The 23,007-nt window shown below is 34.3% G+C and overlaps 2 protein-coding genes across 2 annotated transcripts; both read right to left on the minus strand.

Annotated features, from left to right (window-relative positions):
- Window positions 1-106: 106 nt before the first annotated feature.
- On the minus strand, window positions 107-2,902 carry TRIADDRAFT_24598 (uncharacterized protein; the record flags this gene model as incomplete). Its single annotated transcript, XM_002111797.1, has 7 exons — window positions 107-396; window positions 527-1,134; window positions 1,211-1,268; window positions 1,422-1,504; window positions 1,750-2,092; window positions 2,264-2,380; window positions 2,608-2,902. Coding segments are annotated over 7 exons (1,794 nt in total), but the record flags the coding sequence as incomplete, so codon positions are not given.
- A 7,719-nt stretch (window positions 2,903-10,621) lies between these two features.
- TRIADDRAFT_24562 (uncharacterized protein) lies at window positions 10,622-18,957 on the minus strand (the record flags this gene model as incomplete). Its single annotated transcript, XM_002111798.1, has 37 exons — window positions 10,622-10,780; window positions 10,881-10,976; window positions 11,109-11,203; window positions 11,683-11,779; window positions 11,855-11,938; window positions 12,027-12,177; window positions 12,268-12,334; window positions 12,459-12,567; window positions 12,667-12,711; window positions 12,815-12,904; window positions 13,139-13,318; window positions 13,412-13,566; window positions 13,659-13,734; window positions 13,823-13,915; window positions 14,003-14,119; window positions 14,183-14,245; window positions 14,343-14,378; window positions 14,485-14,568; window positions 14,649-14,704; window positions 14,814-14,862; window positions 14,946-14,987; window positions 15,062-15,169; window positions 15,241-15,366; window positions 15,463-15,583; window positions 15,679-15,845; window positions 15,960-16,084; window positions 16,174-16,291; window positions 16,386-16,506; window positions 16,607-16,710; window positions 16,812-16,854; window positions 16,933-17,015; window positions 17,160-17,227; window positions 17,345-17,390; window positions 17,461-17,526; window positions 17,650-17,703; window positions 18,406-18,545; window positions 18,900-18,957. 37 exons carry the CDS (start codon window positions 18,955-18,957, stop codon window positions 10,622-10,624), a joined length of 3,492 nt encoding a protein of 1,163 aa, XP_002111834.1.
- Window positions 18,958-23,007: the final 4,050 nt, after the last annotated feature.

The following is a 23,007-nucleotide window of genomic DNA, read 5'->3' on the forward strand; positions in this document are numbered from 1 at the left end:
ACACAGTTTGCATACCTGCTGCATTTGATCGTCTTCTTCGTTAGGGAGACCTACGAAGAGAAAAAGTCATCAGTTAATTGATTTATAACAATTAACTTGAAGCAATTTATAGCTGACCGTTATTACCTCCTCTTTGTACTGTAATATTCACATATTGACCAATTGTGTATGATTTAAGCATATTCACTAACTGGAAATGATTAAAATTTTTAACATTTTGGCCATCAATATCTAGTAGTAAGTCGCCTTCTCTGAGTTGTCGACAACGTTGGTTGTCCATAATGGATCTAATTCTTTGACCAAAAGTACTATCTGCAATAGTAAAGCCAAAGCCCATTGTACCTTTGGCGATATTTGATGTTATAATCTCTGGCGATTGCTGATGTGGAGAATCTGCTAAGAAAAAGAAGGTGTTATTGTCTATGCATAACTAAATAATTTCGATTATTATTTTATTGTAACTCTAATGCGTAGCAATACAAACCCATATAATCATTCGCTGGCGGCTGATTGTTGTAATTATTACTATTCCTTAGATTGGATGGTGCAGGCTCGAAATATTCGTTTTGTGGAGGATTCCTGTTTATAGCATCGTGTTCTATAGAAGCTCTTTGACCACGACTGTACATGTTTGGTGATGATTCTGAGTAATCTGGCGGTGGTTGTCCATCAGCTGCTACATCGGGCTCATTCAGCTCTGCGCCATCATAACCACGTCGAGCTTCAATATATACCTCTGAACCAGAAGGTATCTTCGAAAACATGTCGACGACTTCAGCATGAGATAGATACAACACATTGTAATCATTAACCATAACCAAGACATCTCCCACATTTAATCGACCATTCTGGTCAGCAGGGCCATCAGCTACTATATTTTTAATTTGCAAAAATTCACCAAGCTCGTCTCCTCCTACGATTGTAAAACCAAACCCTCTTGGGCCTTTAAACAAATTCGTCCTTATAATCTCTCCACATAGTGGAATTTCACGTGCATTTGGCGTATCCAAATAATGTGGTGGTTTAATGCCGCGAGATGCTAAATCTTCATCTGGTGACTGTGAGTATGCATCTCTTTCCTTGCGTCGAAATTCCGCTATTGGATTTTCAAACTGAGTTCGGCGGTGTACATGACTGTCATTTAAATATGAAATTATTAGTCATTTGACATATTTGTTAAGAAATATTCGATATAGATATGGTATCTTACTCGATATAATATGGGCCAGCTTGTGGATCGTTTATGACCTCCCACTGGAATGGTAATTCTAGAGTAGATAGATATAACTCGAATTTAGCTATTCTAAGTTTTGACGTTTAATCACAACTATACAACGAAATATCTTATAAAATGAGTTTTAGTGATTATATTTTTTTTAATTATCTAATTGTTATATCGAATTATTGTCGATGCTATTTACCATCTTCTTCGCAATCCAATAATGTATGTTGCTGATACTTGGTCAAACGGGGATCCAGCCAATGCACCGTTTGAGTAGATGTGCTTTAATTATAAATGATTATACATAAATGAGTTATTAGGAGAAAATTGTAAAGAAATAATGTACGGAATGGATCAATCGTATTATAGTTTCTAAATGGTAACAACTATAAAGTATACAATGTTGTGAATGATGAAGATACTATTTAGATACTAATGGCAACGATATCTTTTAAAGACAATCTTACAGTTCGTTCTGGAAACTAAATTTTAATACTAAAAAAAAGTGGAAAAATTGAGCAACTTACTCGATATAATAAGGCTGGTTAGATGATGAAGCGTATTTTACAATCCATTCCTCAGGTAATGGTCCAAGATCTTCAGGAATATCTGAGAACTCAGGATTTCTTTCACTTTGATAATTACCACCATCATTGTCATTGTCCTGTGGCATATCGTCGCGAGGTGGCTGATCTGATGGGAGAGGTTGTTGAAATTCTTTCGACGGTTTAGGCGTGCCATAGTGATTACCTTCAAATAATCCACTTTCTAGTAGTTCCCCACGCTTTTCCATCTCTTCAAATTCTTTAACGCTCAAAAATAAGTAATCGACGCCTTGCCTTTCACCTGGACGAGGTTGCCGAGTAGTGCCTATTGTAACAAAAATTGCGTAATTATAAACTAAGTGATAAAATTGTCTATTCAACTTATAATTTTTAGCAAATTTAGCACTTTAAAAAAGAACTTCAAACAAGAAAACATGAAATGATGGCTGATATTAGGTATTGGATGGAGCAAAGTCATAAAATGTTGTAAACTTACATGGAACAGTTCTCATGTACAAGTTATCGCGAATGGTTTGTTGTAGCTCATGATCGGCAGAATCTCTTTGGAATCGACTTCGTAAATATTGACGCAGATCTCTAGGAAGTGCCGTATCTAAAATAGTTTGATAAAATGGTATCACCAAAGTTTATTTTATAGGAATTAATAAAAGGGATGGATAGCACAGGACAGAATGACGCAGGAGTATAGAAGTATACGTATAAATATGATAAACACTTGTACAATTGTAGATTATCACGGTGAGATGGCTGGGCAAATGATGGAATTGTTATTTTTATCGAAGGAAAGTGAAAATAAGCACTAGTTACATGGGGACTTACTTGATTTAACGGTCAACAATCTTAACGGTTCCGGTGAACTTTTGATAAGATCAACAACATCATTCTGAGTGTAACCAGAAACCTTCTTGGAATTAATTTCTAACACCGTTTCATACGCATGTAATTTTCCAGATTTGATTTGTCCTTTTTCAGTGTATGCACTACCAACAAAGCAGAATTGTCCATTGTCTGCACCACCATCAATAGTAAAGTTAAAGCTTCCATTTTGGCCGCGAGTCAACACTATCTCATGAGCTTTTTGTGCCCAATGCTTTTTACCTTTCATTTTTTGGCTGCTAAGGTAGTTTTACCTAAAACTGTTTAGATCATATTAATAGACAATTAGTTGAAAAAAATAAATAATCATTCTCATCAGTTGGTATGCAATTCCATTGGTTAAGAATGTTGCTTGTGACTTTACTGTCAATTTCAGCACGTTAACGCATTATCATACGACGCTTGAAGGATCGATATCAACGGCTACGAGCGATCACTGCTTTGGGTTTGTTATTGTTTACATGGACAAGTAAAACATTCGCCGTTTTCAATTTGAAAAATATTGCAGCAGATCGATGATGGAAGCTTTCATTTGGACATTATATCGATTTATATTGACTAGTCTCAACTACGTGTGATCATCATAGACTAGAAAATGTTCTCCTTTGTCCATCTATTCAGTTGGTGTAGGTGATACTACACTAAAATCGCTCTTAATCCTTGTAATGGAGTAAAATGATTGGTTGGAATGATGAGAATCATCAAGAATGAATTAGCCAGTGCAATTGTATGATGTTATTATCGCTTTTTTTTGTTCAGTAGTCGCTGTTATTAATTATTGATCAATGTTATTGACTCGTCGTCTACGAGTCAATAATTTTCATGGACTACCAGTAAAGTACCAGTAGGTAATCTTGTAGTAGTCCATGATACTGTCGACTGTATTATTTGGTTATTGCATGACTTGCTATCGTTGATGTCGTAGTCGACTACAGTATACTGTTCAAAATAGAGTCCAATTCTACGGTCGAGTTTAAGCTTGAATTAGTAGACTAGTATTGGATGTTTACTGTTTAGTGTCTTGGCTAGCAGATTTTGTTGAGTAGTAGAGTATATTGTTGAAAATAGTCAAGGACCAGTCGATAAGAGTTTGGAAATACCAGACTAGTGTTGAATGTTGACTGTTTAGCGTCTTGACCAGTGGTCGTATAAATACAGCAGGTGGTCGACGTCAGCACTCAGCATGTGAGACATGCATGTCGTGATTTCAGATTGAGTACGCAAGTCACGGTATGACGCCTTGCCGTCAATGCAACAAGCCCATGGGTAATGCTACAGTACAGTACTGTACTGTAGCAATGGAGTAGCCCATGGGGGCTGTTGTTCCTGGTACGGTGTAGATGTACGCGATGCTCGTCTACTGTCTCACCTCTACCATTGGCAGTCACATGGAAACAAATGCAACCCTTTACACAGAACATTGCCCCCTGTATTTAGACGGCTTTGCCAACCATGGCTTCAACACGGCTTGTGTTGGATTTTAATATGTGTGGGGTAGGTCTGAGCCAGTTTGTTGTATATAGAATGGAAATGTTGTCAATACAATGTTGTAGGCGGCATTGAGAACGGTGGACTAGCATCAATATGAAACATAAATGACGGTATCATTGAAACTGTAAAGTGGAAACCATTGACTTAACCAATTTAGAATTTAAAATATACGATCCATCACTAGTCATCGTAATAGCTAGTAATTAGTCATTATCGATTTCTTTAAAGATGGAAGCGCATGGATTATCAATCTTATTAGCCTTTCAAGTCGTTCTAAAATGACGATTGATTAATTCATTAGGCATTGTACCGTCCAATTAATCATTATAGGATTGTTAAATGGGTGCTATGACTGTGGACGCTTTAGTCAACTACTTTGACGACACATTGTCTAGTATTCTTATGCTGCGACATCAACTCAATTTCAATCAAATTAAACGCATCGATTAAATGCTTGTAAAATAGTCTACACACATGGAAATAGCTTCTGTAGTCAATGAAAAACAGTGAAGAGTCGATTGCTAGAAAATTTGAATAAAGGATGACGTAGAATAGCTAGTAGAGTGTGAAAAGTGAGTCCACCAGTAATAACGTAATAACTACTACAGCATGAGTCGTGCGAACTAGTAACTCCTACAATTTCGATTTGAATTGCGTGTAGGATTGTGCTAAAGTGTACTACACTTTCTACCCAATTGACATTTTTAGCGCGTTATTACAGTATTAAAATAAAATAAAAAATAATAACGCCAAATCAACTCGGAAGTACAAGTTCTTTCAAGAAGCGTTTGTAGTTAAAATTGCGGTGTCCTCCTATTTCCAAACTGTGCCTGAATTAGGACAATTAAGTATGGGAACTACTCAATTACATACTGCATAACAAATTATCACGCCTATGATAAAGCATGTAGTACAGTACATCGACTGCCAATATCGATTTTTAACGTTGTACGGGATTTTCACTACGTTATCGGCGGAACAGTATGAGCGAAAGCGTATACTATTTTACGTTCTATCTAGAGATAGATATACATATGGATATACATCTACCATTAATTAATTATTAATACGTGATCATATTGTACTGTCTGTATGTAGGTTACATCATAAGTACGCGAACAAACGGTCGAACTTTTCTACAAGGGTACACTGTACAACTTTTGTCAATTAGGATAAGGAATAGGCGTAGAATTACAGTATATCAAAGCGTGGCGATTTGAATAGTGTGTCTAAAATACAAAAAAATATTTTAAAATTAACGTATACAGGGTAGGATCACTTTAGCGTTTGCCTAGAATTACTGATAGTTTACTATTAGTCTTATTTGAAAACGGAGCCTCAAGCAAAATAATACCCTTAAGCTAGGAGTACGTGCTGTGCAGTGTATACTGCAATTTGGATGGACGATTGCCAATTTACAACAAAGTACAAGTGTGTCAGATTGATATCGCTTTACAAGTTGAAGGAGAGGCAACCACCGTCTATCCTTAGATCCAAACGATGGATTCACTCCAATCTAGCGTAAAAGGACTAAGTCAACAGGAGGGTCGAAACAATATCAAGCGTTTCTCTACTCCATGCCAGCAGGGACCTATGCCCACATGGATACGTTGAAGGTAAAAAAAATTTGCTATTCATTCTCATGACTGTAGATGACAGTTGTAGGATATCAGCGTTGGTGATTGATAACAAATTAATTAATCCATCTCTGTCTGAAATAATGGATCGAAACAGGGCTAGCATTGTCAAACCGTTTCAACGCAACAAAATGGACTACTGAACAGTAGTGAAATACCTTGAAAGAGTTCACAAGTGATGTTGTAAGGCACTTGATATCTTCGTTTTGCTCTCTTCTCGTATAATAACGATTCAAATCGTGATCTTGAAATACTCTTCTCGATGAGAATAACACAGTAAGCAATATTAAGCGTAACCTAACGGCAGGACTAGAGAATTTCAATCTGTCAATGCAACCTACTGTGCAGTCAAACTGTTAAAATAGCTTCAACTAATGCGGTACTACCGCTGGGCATACACAGTCTAGTAATTCTGCGCGTCTGTGTGGCGTTGGTGAATTTTATACCGACGCAACTTGTACTGGTAGTGCTTTTCAATTACGCTTCAACCGTTGACGTTGAAGCGAGACCTTGAGTGTATTTCTAGTCCTTGATGCCAGTGTCTTGGACTCCGTATAGATAGAGTCAATAGGCGTGGCATCAGCGTTGTCTAGCGTTGACCGTCCACGCTAGTGACCCCAGTCGGTTGTGTATGCTACAGGGTGCAGTATAACGCACTACCTTGTTGTCATTTATTACAACACGGGGGCTGAGTCATCAGCCCACTGTGATCTATCACTGGATGTTATTGACTCATTCGTCAACAGCGTCATCACTAGAGTGTCTATTAAAAAGTTCAAAGTGGGTCGATGGAAAGCGCGTTGCGGATAGCAGCAACAACTTTCCATCACAAGCCTTGTTATGGCTATGATAACCAATAGAATGGATGGTCAAGAGATGCATCCTATGTAGTCAAAGTGAATGATAAATAGAAATTTCAATTTCGTCAAGGGGTTGGTCGACAATCCCAACCGTCAAACTTCGATGTCATGGAAAAGATATTTTAAAAATAATATTTCAAAAAAATGAAATAGTGGAAAGAATGTCATGGGCGGGGTAGAAGCGCATGCGCTTGTACACCCTTTCAATCCATTAAAAAATCCAATGATGAAATAGCCTTTGTAAAGCTCATCGGCTTCTTCTTTTGCAGATCAAGTCTTGAGTCAGTTTTCACCTGCAATTACCTTGGAGAGTATCCAATGGAGGATAAATCCTTGTTGATGTCACAAAACGTTGACTTAAGGCAATTTACACTTTCAAACAGTAGTCAATATACCAATATAGTACTAAGTTACAGATTGACTTTGCCAGCTCATTATTCTACACTGCATCTTTCCCGCATGACTACATCACTGTATTTCATGATCAATTAGACTCCTTTTTTTATTCCTTTTATCAACTTATACAGTAAAATAAATCTCATACAATGATGACAAAGAATTGGCTGTCATTTCGGCTTTACAAACGATCCTTACTATATTTGTGCCATTTTTTTAATGGTAACACCAATTATGTCATGCGAGCTACCTCATTTCTTAAAAGACGAATAAAAATGAAATCCATTAATCAACATAATAGGTCATATTATACCCTAGAATCAGAAATCGTCGATAAGAACCATTTTATTAGGGCTTTAAGTTATAAATTCTATCGATATCTTTAAAAAGTATTACCATTTGAGGGGTTAGATATACATTAAGTTAGCTTCGTTTCTCAATTCTAGGTGGAGATATTCACTCAGATCATTATAAATTGATAATGCAGTTATAATTAGTTTTCGAAAATCATAGAAATAGAATTAAAATATTGACATAGATAATCCTTCAGTAACCGTAATCAATGCAGAATTGGAGCTATACTGTAATAGATACTAAAGGGAGATAGAAAATATAAATGGATAAATCAAAAATGGTGGTGCTATCGATAATAATATATAATTCGTCAACTATTTATACTGGAAGATCAACTGGATGTACACTAACACTCATAGTCGTAAAGTACATCATACTCTGACAATACACTATCTCCTGCTTGATTGCACTTTCTTGTTTTTTCGTGCACGCGATTGCTGGGACATTGTTTCGTCTATCTTAACAATACCCACAATAAGCATTCTTTTTCTTTCTTGTGCAGGCAATTTATCGTGACCGTAGAATTTTAACGTATCAGCACGAAGGAGAACAAATATTTTTACTTCCTGTGGCAAATATCTGAAGTTGAATTAGTAATCCATTGTGCGAATGCGCTTACGTAATGCAATTTTTTAAAATTATTCGTTGTCAAGTCGGGTCAAAATGTATCACTGCAGTACACAGATGTTAGTTCATTTCTTATCTACTGTCAATACGACGACCGGTTACTATTTTCAATTTATAGCAACCAATCAATAATATTATCTGTATACAATCCCTTTTATTTATAATTAATAACATTCGTTTCTAAATTTATACGTTAGTGTTAACTCAATCAGCTGTTATTCTTTTACATATCGTAGCCATTAAGGGAATGAGTAAAGGAGTAAATTAGTAATATGGCCATATAATACTGTACACTAATTTTGAAATGATAGACCGATGACGCATCGATAACGTCATTCTGGCAAGCATATGGCGAAACAACCTTTCCCATAGTGTACTACTATACAAGTGCCTATTGAATTAGTCGGTTGTGGGTTGAAAATAGTCGTTGTACATTGCTTTGGTATAACTTACTAGTTTCATGTTAGGTTTGATTGATTTTAGTGCTAGGTTAGGTTAGAGTGAACATTTAATCATTGCGAATAACAATCGGCAATAGATCCATATTCCCCAGAGTAACCATAAGTTTCTGATCATCTTTCAACATTTTTGTACGGCATGAATAGTTACTATGGTATGCATCCAACATCCATTGTACAAACACGCTTGCCATATGCTAATTTCGATCCCGATGTTGGCACAAACAATAGCCAACTGCATCATAGATCATTCAAGAATAGAATAGAAGTTGTTGGAGAATTTTCAACAATCAAGATGCCACGCAATGGGCATCCCTCTTTATTTGATTTATTTATTGTGATGAGTTATACTGTTAGCGTCGGAGTAAATCTTGGCTGTCAATCATGGAATCAAACAAGGATCAAATTTAGATCCAACTTGTAGCCAACTGGTTGAAACCACTTCAGCCTACAGCTAGAACATGCTCCAATTGGCCGCACCTACATCACTAACAGTATTAATATCATCAACAATATCCATTCTAGTCTAAATCATCATGACGAACAACGAGTAATAGTTAGAATACAATAATGCTAAATAACTACTTCGTTCATGGAAAGAACTTCATGACCAAGTATTAAGCAATACAATAATATAAAACTACAAATCCAATGCTATGTAAACTTTCTAAAATTGACAATCTGATCATTATTTCATACAGGAACGACGATAATAGCATCTTAACGAACTAATTACTATCAATCCAAAAAAGAAGAAATAGCAAATAAAATACATGTGAATCATGATGTTTTATACTATAACTATAATAATATTAAAGGTCCTAATATTATACAACGCTTCCCATCGTCATTGATGATATTTTAGCAATAGATAAAGGGATAAAGCAAACAAATAGCGTATCAAAACAATTACCCTTTCACATAGTTGGCATCCAAAAGATACATCGATTTTTCGGCAACGCTTGAAATATAGACATCTTTCATAGTATGATCACAAAATAGCATCATTTACAATAGCAAAAAATAAACATTGACTTAGTTGTAGAGAACGCTAAACTACAGTAATTCTTGGACGAAGCTCAGTTTGAATGTAAAGTAAATTTGTTTAGGAAATGGTTTCCTAGCAATTTAATGATAAGAAGTAAAAATAAACTCTTTTTCCAATAGAATTATTCCAATGCAGTGACCTTTCTACTAATTTTAATCGACATTGATTTAAATTCTACTATACTGTAGCTTAATGTCATAAAATGCAAATAATTTCCAATCAGGAAATTAATTGTTTATGATAAAAAATGAAGCTACTGTATATCATGAAAGTAAATAAATTACATTAAGCAATGCTATACGTATTATATCGATCATAACTCAATTATAAAATAATAATGCTAGAATGATAATGCGCGTAGGGTTGAACAAGTGCATTAAGGAGGTATATTTTTGGTATGGGATGACTCTTTTGTAAACCAAGTGTAGAACTTCATGATTACTCGGTGAAGTAATTGATTGTAACACAGATATCCGCTGTAGTATACTAAAAGTAAATCAAAAATTATTTTTTGGGTAGCCCTAACTGCGAGTATTCTACTTCTTTTTAGCAGTCTTTAACTGTGGCAGAGTTTACCATTTCTACTGCATACCGAAAGTAACAATCATACTTGCTGAAATTCTCTATTTTCTTTTTCAAATACTTACCATATATACTACCACAGGATATTATTATATCACACACCGAAAGCTAACTTAAGAATATCTATTCAATATAGACGAGCAAATTATAACATTAGACGCAATTTCAGGATCGAAAACAATGCTCTTAAATAGAGAAAAATAGTTCATTTATTTCAGTATTTGATAGTTAAAAATTTATCACGTGTTTACTGTTTACAATACAGTGAAGTCATTGATATACTATGATTAACGTACGAATATACTCAAATTTGTGCATCGCTTAGTTTAAGATAATCGAAATGCTTTGATGGCGTGATAATGAGCGCACTTTAAAGGAATTTATTGCAAGATGATGATCTTTTCACATGTATAAACAACGGAATTTAAAAATACTATCTACTATCTACAACATTGGAACGATTTATATTTCGTATATAGGACATCATCACAAAAATGTCAACACCTATTCTAGAGCTGTTACATTCGAAGCAAGATCTGACGGATCAATAGTGCTTTCTGTATCAGAAACTTTAGAATCCTTAATTTCCTTTTCAGTTATTACTTTCTCTGCACGGAAAAAGATTCTTGCACTGTTAAGTGAGTAATTTAGCAAAGTAAATTCCTATTGATAACAAAAAAAATAAGTTCTTTAGTTTTAATCATATAGTGTTGTTAGCAGTAAGTAAATATGGTAAGGTTATGTAATAGCTAAATGTATCTACCATAGAGTAAGTTTCTAATCGTTTAAGGGTCAAATTCATTGTCTGCTGTAGTTTTTCATCATCTCTTCCACGTTGTCTCGACCTTCGAATTTCGTCCTGGAAAAATAACATTCATAAGTGACAGAATTTTCAATACATATTTAGTGTTGAACACCGGCTTTAATCGGTGTATAAAGTTTAAGTTAAGAAACAGCTTAAATTACATTTTACAACATGTACATGACATACCTTCTCTTTCATAAACCTTCCTTTAACGGATCGAAACCAATGTAGAGAGTCAAATGCACGGTGTTGATCCAGTAGTTTTAAGATGTAGGCTACCCCTGTAAATGCATACATTTGGACGTATTTTAACTTAGAATAACGGTATAGGCTTATTTTCGGCAACTGAGTTGTATCAAACAACAAGTAACGGGAAGAAACTGTCAACTTGTATGCAAGTGAAAAATTTAAAGGATTATCCTTGCTGTTACAAGCATTACTTTTTACAATATTTTGCAAAACCTTAAAATCTTGAATATGGTATACTTTTTAATACTTTTATTTACAAAAATATTACTTGCTAATCGCAATCTTAATTTTTGACTTCACTAATTGTGGTATTCATTACTTAAAATGTCATCATTTAACCAATGTCATAGTTCATAACGGAAAACTAAGTATAAGTACTATTATAAAGAAAACCAAATGAATGCTCAAATTTTTTATACCGTATACAGCTATTCAATTTTTCCATACATATAGAAACATAATATATCGAAGTGAGCTTTTAATCTATAGTTATGATAAAGAGAGTATTTACCCATAGCAAAACCGTCATCCGTAAATCCAGCGCCGACTTTATTTTTTCTATTTAATTTCTCTTTGGCTGAAATCATGTGCTCCACGTAGTTGATTGTCTGGTAATGATTTAATTTATTAACTACAACTATGAATACGTACGCAAATATCACAAATCTAACAAAATTACTAACCATTGGAGGTATGATTGCATAGAAATTACTTAAGTGCTTATTTTTAGGATCCCTAAATTCCGGCGCATAGACGTCAACTAGCATCTATTACGTAAGATAAATATCGTGATATTTTGATTTTAATTATGCCGTTAAACTAATGCGTTTATTCGTACCAAAAACGGTCCAGTACCTTAAAATACTCAGTACCCTCAGTGAAATTTTTAACCAAGTTACTTATAACACCATCCAAGTTAGTAGCAGCCTTTTTGGTATCCTCCGATAAATTCTCAGCATCAACGTATTCGAGAAAACTTGGCATTTCCTCCAAATCCGGAATGAATCTTCGCAGATTTATGATACATAACTTATTATCATGATAGTATTCACTATCGCACAAATTTAACATACATAACATCAATCAATCAATATACCGAATAGCATTGCCACAACAATGTAAACCCCCTGAACGAATCATTCGTATATAACCCATGGCATTTCCTATAGTAATAGTTAAAGACAGATATCGTTAATATAATACTTCAATAAGCAATGTGAGGTAATAATTATTTCGATCATTATACAGTCAAGGTTAATCTATAATACACTAATAGCTTTTTCATACCAATTTGACTTATTAAATTTCTAAACTGATCCAAGTAGCTCTGGCCATCCGATGATAACCCAAGCTTTCGTATGCCTTTATTAAATTTTTCTGCTCTTTCATAAGGATACTGTCAAAAGAAAATTAGCAACCACTTTATTCCTAACAGTACTAAATTATAATTTAGTCTACAGGATCTTAATATGAGCTAGCATGAAAAAGTTCTTACCCTATAATCCAGGTCTACTTTATTCTCCTTATAGTATCGAATATCCTATAGCAGATATTAGTGTACAAAAATTTTCTCTGGTAAGATATCATAATAAGGGACAGCACAAATAGAAAAATGTCGTACTATTACGTGCTGCCGTGCATACCTTAATAAGTCTAGCCTTTATATGTTCATCATATAAAAATTGTGAAAAAATGAAAAACTTCTTTCGTAATAGTTGATATGTATAGTTGACCTACAGTATAACAAAATCAACGATTAATGATAAAATCTTTAAGCTTCATCAACTTCCTCAAGAGATAAAATTTATGTATTATATTTTATCTCATTTTTCTATTTTGATCTACTAAATTTAATTCAATCAACAAAATTTATGAAGACTTTTGTGTATAGAAACGACAGTAAAAACAAAATCCCGTCAAGGCATCCAAACTTTAAATTATAATTAGAGACTAAAATGATTGCTTACAGCAGTATTCATGATTCCGATCCCATGAGTACGGATCGAATTGGAGATGTGATCGATATTAATTGTATTAAGGTGCTTGCTATTTGATGATCGTTCAACAAATACTTGGTTATTCAAATTGTACACATAGTGTGTAACGAAAATATGAAGATTTCTCATGATTTCAAGTACATCTAGGCCCTTTTAAAGTTAAGAATTCATCGATAAAATGAAACTCTATCCATTAACGTTAATTGCATATCGCAAAGGTTGCACAAATGATAATTTGATTACCTGTTCTAATGTCTGACTTGGCAAATGGGCTTCAGCCATAATCAAACCATATTTCTGACCAGCAAGAGTCCTCATCTCACCGTACGTCTTCCAATCGTGTAAAGCTACCGTAGTAAGATTATAGAATGTCTCTTCTAGATAGTTGGTTATGTGCTCTACAACAAATCGGATTGTATCGGTTAAATTACATGTAGCTAATTCTATCTATTATATACGTATATTAGATAGAAAAGTGTCAATCTTATACCTTTTAGATTTATGAAATTATCAAAGAATCGAATAGGGCGACATTTCATAAAATGAGAGAGATCTCTTAAGCCAACCTGTACGATAGAATAAGTATCACATTCTATAAGAACACAGGCTTACACAGCGATTTCTTAGCAAAAGTCTTTGCTCTAAGTGTAAAACCTTGAAAGGATTTCTATCGTCTAATTTCAAGTGTGAATGAATATGCAACCGAAGATCGGTCTCAACTTCGCAGCAGAGCGGCTGCAAGAGGTGCTAATAACATGTGAAGATTGTACGAAAATGAGTTGAATTTTCATTAATATGATCGATATAAAACAGCAGCACAAACATTACACCTACCTCTTTGATTTCGCTCATAACATTTTCCTGAAAGGCCTTCAACATTTTACCTTTATTTAACTCATGTTTAGCTTTGCGAAGCATTGGTACACAATCACGAACAGCTCCAAGCATGTACTAATTTAAAATCAGAAAATTAGTTAAAATTCAGTACAAAAGTGCATTAAGACGGTTGCTTACGTGAATCCTGTGACATTCTGCAGGATTTTCAAACAAGTCTTGTAAATATACTGGAAAGACAACCTAAAATAAATAGCATTTATTAGAAATAATCCTGTAGCATGCATAGTTTTGGAAGATAAGTAAGCATTAGTCATTTTAATTTAAAGTTCATTCATACATTATGCCAGTATACAAAGCTGCAATCACACGCTTCCTTTATCCTATAATTTCATGTACGAAAAACAAATCCAAATCAGCTTCTACACGGAAAAAATCCTATTTATGTATGAATGGTATTAATTACGCTGCTACATGATAACTTGCCTATGACCCAAATTCGCCAATGTGTCCAATGCTTTAGTCAATCCAATTATGAATGATAACTCATCATCTTTAAAGCAACGCTAAGCGAATCAAAAGTTAGATATTCAGAATACAGTTAAAATCTCAAGAGTGTATATTACTAATCAGGAAGAATGCATACCATCTGTAAAGCCACACAAATAGCTAAGCGACAAATCAATATTCTCTCTTTTGTTCCTACAATACAATAGAGTTTTGTAGCTTGACGCATTCGCTAAATAAAACTTAAATTTATTCTGTAGCCTTACACTAATAAATAATAATTTGAGATAAAACGAAGACAAACCTGGACCATTTAAAGCATTCTGAGCTAAAATTAAAGCTGACAGGACGTCCTATCCACATATTGTAATGATATGTTAAGATATTATCTTCCTACTATGCTATAGTAAGATAAATTAAAAAGAAGAATGCTCACCAATCTAGCTTCTGTGTATTTTTTGTCGGACCTTAAACGCTTCTAAAAGAACATAAGAATAATATTAGAATCACATACAGATGATAACGACAAAAGATATTTAATACTGTACATACCTTAGACTTTTCAATCGCCTTTAACAAGAAATATACGACAAACTGAATAACAACATTAATTGATTCAGCTATAACAACAGAGCGTCGGTGAAAAGTGTGATCGATTGCCTACAAGAATATTACATATCTTTCATGAAGTCAATCCTGATAAAAATTCAGAAATCATGCTATCCACCTACCTTTAGCATTTCTACCACTCTACAAATCGATAATACCGAACTTTTAGACATTGGCTTACCAAGAACAATATGCATGTTCAAAACAGCACGTACTAATAAACTTAGTTTATTAGCGAATGTAACGCCCTAAACAATAGTTTAAAAGCCAAATATTAATTTTTATGCAAATGCTATAATTGATACACCTCCTAAATCGAAGATCGCTTGATGTAAAAACGGAACCTGAACTAGCAACTTGTATCTTCGATTGAGGTCAGCAGACGTTTCCTTGTCTCGGCTAAGTAGTTCTGATTCCATTTGGACCATCCAGGTACTAACTAGCAAATGGTACTGTTGTACGTCCCTACAATAATGCAATTATTTATTCGATCAATCTTTGAAAGACTATGAAGATTAGATTTAATTTTCTAATGAATTACGCCTCATAATAGAACTGACCTAGATAAAGATTGACTAGCACTAGTTAGATAAGACGATTTCGCTGCATTCGCCATTGTGATTAATTTTCTGTCGAGATTCTTACTATTAGAAGCAGGTGGCCAATGATTAATTATAAAATCTGATATAAACCAAACAATGTTGCCAACAACATGGACTCCTGGAATCTGTAAAATACAGATAATAAATTAAATGATCGTTTCTATACATTCTTAAAATAAGTGTTATTTACGGCAGCAATTACATAAATTCGCATAACACTGAAATAATATTTACAATACCTTCTTTGCATATTCTAATATTGACTTGACCATTTTTTTTTCCACCAGATTAAAAACATGATAATGCAATACTAACAATCCACATATACCGATGATATTATCGCGTTGATCAATTTCTTCTGCAGCTGCAGTACATAAAAGAGTCATTAATTAAATAGTAAAGTTATATTTGTAAGGTTGACTTGAGAATGTGATATTTGAATGCAAAATTTACCGTTCGACTGTTCAGTACGCTTAAAATAGGATAATAAGTTTGCTCGAAACTCCTCTTCAAATGCACCGTTTCGGGTAACGCTCACGAACCCATCATCAAATGCTCGAGTTACACAGGACTAGGTTTTAAATGCGAAATAAATTAATTCCTCGAAAGTTATTATAATAACATATATAGCTGCATAACTACCGCCAAAGGATAATTAACCATACCTTAAATATGACACCATTAAAGACTTTTCCATCTATCCTATTAACTAATTTATCTAGCTGTCGAAGTTTAGCAGAATCGATATCATAACGTTGTGGGTCAGCCAGGGCAGATTTGATCATTCTACGCTCGAATAATATTGTTTGTGAAAAAAAAAGAATTATTAAACGATCTATACTGAGGTGTTAATAGCGGTTAATCAACGAGATATGACGATGTTAACCTTTTGTAAAGCTGCCAATGTTGGATCATGACGTTATTATTATCCATGATTTCGTCCAATGTAATGAGGATGGTAAGTAAATCGCCCAAATGTTCATATACCGGCTACATAACAAAAGGAAGAGACAGATTACAAAATTTATATCACATCAGTTAATATATCAATTGACTAACTGAACTTTTCTAGACAACCGGTATTACGATACCTCAAAGTGTACTCCATGGACATTCATAACAGCATTCATACTTCTAAATTGCAAAAATACCGAGTTCAGGAATTAATTCCAGTTTGATATAGCTTTGAATAACAATTTAAACAAGTTTTACTTTTTGCCTTGATGGAGCATAGCTAACTGCTGGACAACATTCTTAAGGACATCGCCGCACCTTCCAACAAAATTTGTCAAATGCTAGTTGCGAAAAAGAGAAGGTTTAATCATTAATTTTTATTATGCAACGACAGTAGTACAATTATCCTTTAAAATGACTCATTAGTTTTACTAGATTACAAAAAAAAAATTGTACGTTTACTAAATAGTATGTTGGAGATATACCTGCAAAACTGATAGCATTTTACCCATTTTCATATACGCTTCATGGATCTGTTGTTGCTCTTCATCCTCTGCAATAATCGGAATATCAATCATCAAAATGAAGAAGTTACTAAATAGTTTAAGGTAGCTTTACATAAATTACTGTAAATATTATTCGTACAATCAGAATATATGTACTATTTTACCTCCTTCCCCATATAGGACCAGTGCCGGATAAAGTTCATTCTTAGCCTATTCTCGGAAAAGAGACACTTATGAGATGAAAGAATATCGTCAAATAGGCAAATATTTCTTAAACTACCTCGTATTCCAGACGTTTTATTTCGCAACAAACAGCAGCCAAGACAGTCATAACTTTGTTAAGTATCTATTATAGTCAAGGAGTAGCCTTAGTCAACATACTGTAAGTACAGTGGATCAACGCACTTGGAATTCTCGATATATTAACAATGCCTTTTGAGATTTTATTTCATAACTATTTTGTTCATACCTTATTATCAGTCTTGATCAACTGCGTTAATGATGCTTGTTCATAAGGTAAAATCTATCATGTATATTTAAAAAAACAGTTGGAGACGATTCATCAAGCACGTTTTGGTCGAGCGTCAAAACACGAACAGCTATGTAACATAAAAGTACTGTAATGTAGTGTTATTGATAATATTGTATCTTTTATTGTGATGCTTTAGTCTACTGAAATAGCGGCATCTTTTAAATTAAAGTGTCTTTATCGAGCTGCTATAATATAATCACCAGGAGTATCTACGGTTGTCTAAGCGATCGTAAACGCTAGGAAATTTTTACATCGATATAGAAGTTAAGCTCCATAAACAGTGTGTAAACCATCTTACGAGGTTGCAGTATAAGATGCTTTTACAGTTACATGACGTAATGCCTAGGTATTAACTAGTTAATACAGTAGTAACAATGCGTGATTCATTACACAGTAATAATGATAACCTGCAAATATCAAAATTAACAGTATTGCATTGAATTGAAGGCATCGGAGTAATCGTCTACCTGCCAGCTAACGACTGTGCACTAGTTATGAAACGGCAAATTTGCCATTTAAGTTACACATAGTATCGTACTGTAAAGGCACATTTTTGTGCTTTGCATTCTGAACCAAAATCACTACTAGTGTCACTAGAAGACTGACTACCGAATTGGTTCCTATGTAATAGTATGATAGAAGACTATAGCAGCGGAGAATTTCAACGAAATACATAGTAAAGAATATAGTTACATGTAATGAAGCAGGATCCATGGTAAAATCCCAAGCATCGCTAAGCGAGTGACTTAGTGCTTCTTGTATCGCTTTGAGATGATCCGTGTATTCGCCAAGGAATTCATTATACTTTCGACTTATTATACTTTCAAAATTGACTAATAAAAACAAGGTACAATTGGATTGAAAGTTTCTTTAACATAAATGAATACAGTTTCACATAAGAAATAGTTGTCTGTACCATTTTGTCTATCACAACTTAGTACAAATGATTATAAAGTAAGACAGTTATTGCTAACAACTGCACTGTCAAGAGTAATGAAATAGCAAATGATGTTGCAGGTCTCTGCTTGCTATCATTGTACTACTGCACTGCAATTCAACAAAATAATATTTCCATCCAGATATTACCTATTATAACATGCACTAGAAACTGATAACACCGATAGCTTAAAAATTTCGGCTTTCTCCACTATTACATCAAAAATGGATTTTACATACGATCTACTTACGTAACGATCCATCATTAAAGGCATCAAATTGCCAGTCTTGGCTGTCGGAGACTGCCATTTTTCTTTCACGTGATCTGCTAAGCTAATCGAGCCCACCGTTGCTTCTGACTATGGTTGTACCCTTGTACATGCACAGTACGTACAGTACAGTACAGTCCACTTGTACAGTGTACAGTACAGTACAGTACTGTACAGTACTTCCCTCTGTTACCGTAAAGCATAGTACTGTACAGAGTACAGTACGTACTGTCGAGCTCAAGAAAAAAGCACTGCGCAAACTCATGGTACTGTAGTATAATGTTCCACAGTACTGCAGTGAGTGTAGTCCATTTAGGGCCATGACGTCATCAACTTGATGGTACTGCAAACATTAGTTCACTTAAGTACTGTGGCAGCGACTTGTACAGTAAGAAGAAAACTGAGAGAATTTCTCTTGCTTAAATGGCACTGAATTCGGGACTCCAGAAGTTACAGTAAACTAATTTTGAATCTCCCATTTGATGGACTCTTTTTACGCCCCCCTCCCTCCCCGTACGAAGATTAGCAGTTGGCCATTGAACCTCAATTATTTTTAAGTCGTTAAAGGCCAGCTGACCCTAAAACAAGATGAAAAATGACTTCAAAATCGAATACTAGACTATAGTTTACAGATGATGAAGCCAGTCAACATGCATCAACCGTGCACCTGTTGTGCGCAGTGTAGTGGTGGTAAAATTCGCAATCTTGTTGCATGTCGTTCTTTTTCAAGACGTTAAAATGGGATATTACAGCTTGCAATCATGGTAGAGCATAACTATCAAGCATTAATAGTTACTGTACTGTAGTAAAATTGTACTCAATGACTTGTTATGGATTGAGTGTTTGAAGACAGTCAGCCGAATGAGATTTCAGCATCAAGAGACAACCATGAAGGTTGATCTTAATTATATTTGGGCAAATTTTTATTAAATCACGAAACAGGTCGCCGTAAGATACACATAATACTGGAATGCATGCTAAGTTTCGAAAGTTAAATAATCACTTCCTTCCGCTAGAAAATACTAGTGATGATATTTAAGTAGTGGATTGTCACACACCACTAGTGACAAAGTAGTCTACACACACCAATCCTTGCGGAGAACGCCACTTACTAACTTAAAGAGGCGAGATTAGCTATATCACCAAATAATTCAGTTCCAACGACCGAATACTATGGTATAATTATAGCGTCACAGATGATGTAGATGAGATAGTCTGAGATTTACTATCATTTATTACTGAAGGAATCTTGGCACCCAAGATTATAGTCTTTACAATTAAATATCAATTGAAAAACTAGTTGACTATCCAACCGACTAACTAACTAAAAAGGAATTAACATGGATATAATTATATATTTTAATAGACAATTATCTTATTGTTGTTTGAGGAAGAGGATATTACTACTGTATGACAACAACTCCGTAGAAGAAAACCTGCTATGTAGTCGAAAATTGATCAGAAGAACACAGTCGTAGGCTAGTTTAAATGTGGACCACCGACCCACCAGTTTGTTGTTGTACTATTTGCTATGCAAGAAAATCGTCAATTGATGGCATCATAATTATCAAAGACGTTTTCACTCCCTGATATAGCGGGATACCTTAAATTACCTACAGTGCGCGTTAGCTGTTGGAAGTTTGATAGTCAGATGATAATAATCCTGATAACTGAAAAATGGAATGCTGCATTTACTACACATATAATCCGCGGATATTAATGTAATCAACTACAGCATAAGTCCAAGGGGATCTGGGATGGAGAAAGTAATTGTAGGCATAAAATGATACCCTTAAGTAATCACGATGATTATGTATTCCTTTTACGTCGTCGCTATTAAAATTACACGTAGCATGAAAATGTGTTGATGGACAAGCATTGATCAACGTCGTCATTTTGGATCTGCTAAATCGATAATTTATCCAATTGGGCGCGCATTCATTAATCGGTGCATCATAATGAAAGCTCGTTTGAAAAGCATTTTTACGTGAATATCTTAACCACGACGATTTAATGTGAGTCTATGGAAATCTATGATCTGAATAAAATCACAAAATGCCAAATAGGGATTACTGGTAGAATCGTGTAGAGTAAAATATCTGTTTTGCGAAGTATGGTATGTTGTTCTGATAGCAGCGCAAGTCGTCGGCTTAAGTTGAATTGCCTAGTTTCAAAAATTTGCGTAGCTACAGTAGGATTTTAAACCGATTCGGAGCTATAAACGCACCATTCTCAACATAGACAGCCTATAACTTACCGCTAATCTTGCAATGGTAACATGCCTAATAATACCAGACAAGTACACAAAATGAGTTGAATCTTTTTCATTGCTGGACTACACTACTTTAAAGCCAAAGAATCACATGATTAACACGAAGCGGAAAGTTTAGTTATGTTAAAGCTCTCATGAGAAATTTTATTGCTCGTATTTATACAGTACTGTGCACATTGCACAGCGTACTGGTAACAAACGGCCTAACAAAATTTTTCAATGAGCGCAATTAGCAGAGATAACTGCAAAAATTCGTTTCATCAGTGCCCAGTATTCCAGGCGCAAAGACATCGACAACGATAAGCCCTCAGCAGGTAATGAATGCGCATACTGTAGTAACTCTGCCAAGCCAGGTACCTCCTGTTCTTCTACAAATTTTCATGGCGTTCAGAGTTGAATACAAATATAGAGATTTATCATCTCTTTCTTATTCTAAAAAAATTTATTAATTGCGAATTTAAACGTTACCCTCATTAGCTCTTAGAAACCAGGAGCAGGAATAACTGTTCAGTACATGAGGTAACGCGGCATTTCGAAGAATAGTGCACTGATAAGTCTTGAAAGCCAATAAACAGAAGTTAACAACATATGATAATCTTGATTATTAATTACTAAGCTTAGTACCGTATCTTTTTATATGTTTGTAGTGTCACTGTGGAGTATTCGAGGAATGCAATAAACATGCTAAATTCGTCAATCAACGTTAAAAGTAAGTAAATTTCTAAATTTGCATAATCAAAAATGAAGCAATAGCAAATATTAATGATTAAATATAAATATTGTCATTCGGTGTATCGTTAATAAAATTAAAACTTGATTTCTGAAATGGGGTTTATTTTTGTTTCTGGTTTAAAAAATCCATCCAAATAACTTGAAATGATTTTATATCAATACTGCATGTTTATATACTCTTACATGCATGTTCATCGATCAAGCATGTAAATACGAAAGTGCTGACTTAGGTCTCGGTTTAGATAGCTAAACTCATTTATCGTGAATACTAATCAGATAAGAAAATCGTCATCTCCTAACTGAAGATTATTTCTTACAGACTGATCAACAAGCAATCATCGAATGTTATGTAATGACCAGATTTAGTGTAATGCCTAATTATCTCATCCACATTGTCCATTTCGTAATATTTACGAAAAGAAGATCGTAAAATGCTTCACATTAAGCGATAATCGAGATAGAATGTACAGAATATTCGGTAATTTTATTACCTCATCAAAAATGACAACGAGTAATATTCTAACAGTAAGGCTTTAGTTACGTTTGCAAAGGTGAAAATAAAGAACTTTAGAACTAATTTTGCTATAAACGTTCTTTAGTAATACACCTATACATAATACATAAGCCTCTATACATACGATCAAGTACTTGCACTGTTGTTGAAATAGAATTAATATAATTTAAAATATGCTTAAAATAATTGCATTGACGAAGCCATTAGTTAGTTAGTTAGTTGATTATGATGCAGAAGGCACCAAATAATATTATAAACTAACTAGCTACATCGCCCGTCCTACGAGCGAATCATTGGCCCCCTTTAATATTTTAGCTTAATTCTATTAATCAATGCTTACATAAGTATTATTGCCAGGTATATTTAAATTGATAAAGTTGACAGAGTAAAATAAGATCACGCATTCTCATCTGGAAGCATTTGGCCTTCTAAAACTGACAACTGAAAGAAATAATACATGCGTTTGCCTTAAGGTAATGAAGTAAATAAACCGATTTCTTCTATGAGAGTGCGTTAAACTTATGCAACTATATTTATAAATAAAAAAGTCATAGTATGTATAAATGATTTTA

Source organism: Trichoplax adhaerens, genomic scaffold (assembly GCF_000150275.1).
Source record: "Trichoplax adhaerens TRIADscaffold_4 genomic scaffold, whole genome shotgun sequence".
NCBI lineage: Eukaryota > Metazoa > Placozoa > Uniplacotomia > Trichoplacea > Trichoplacidae > Trichoplax > Trichoplax adhaerens.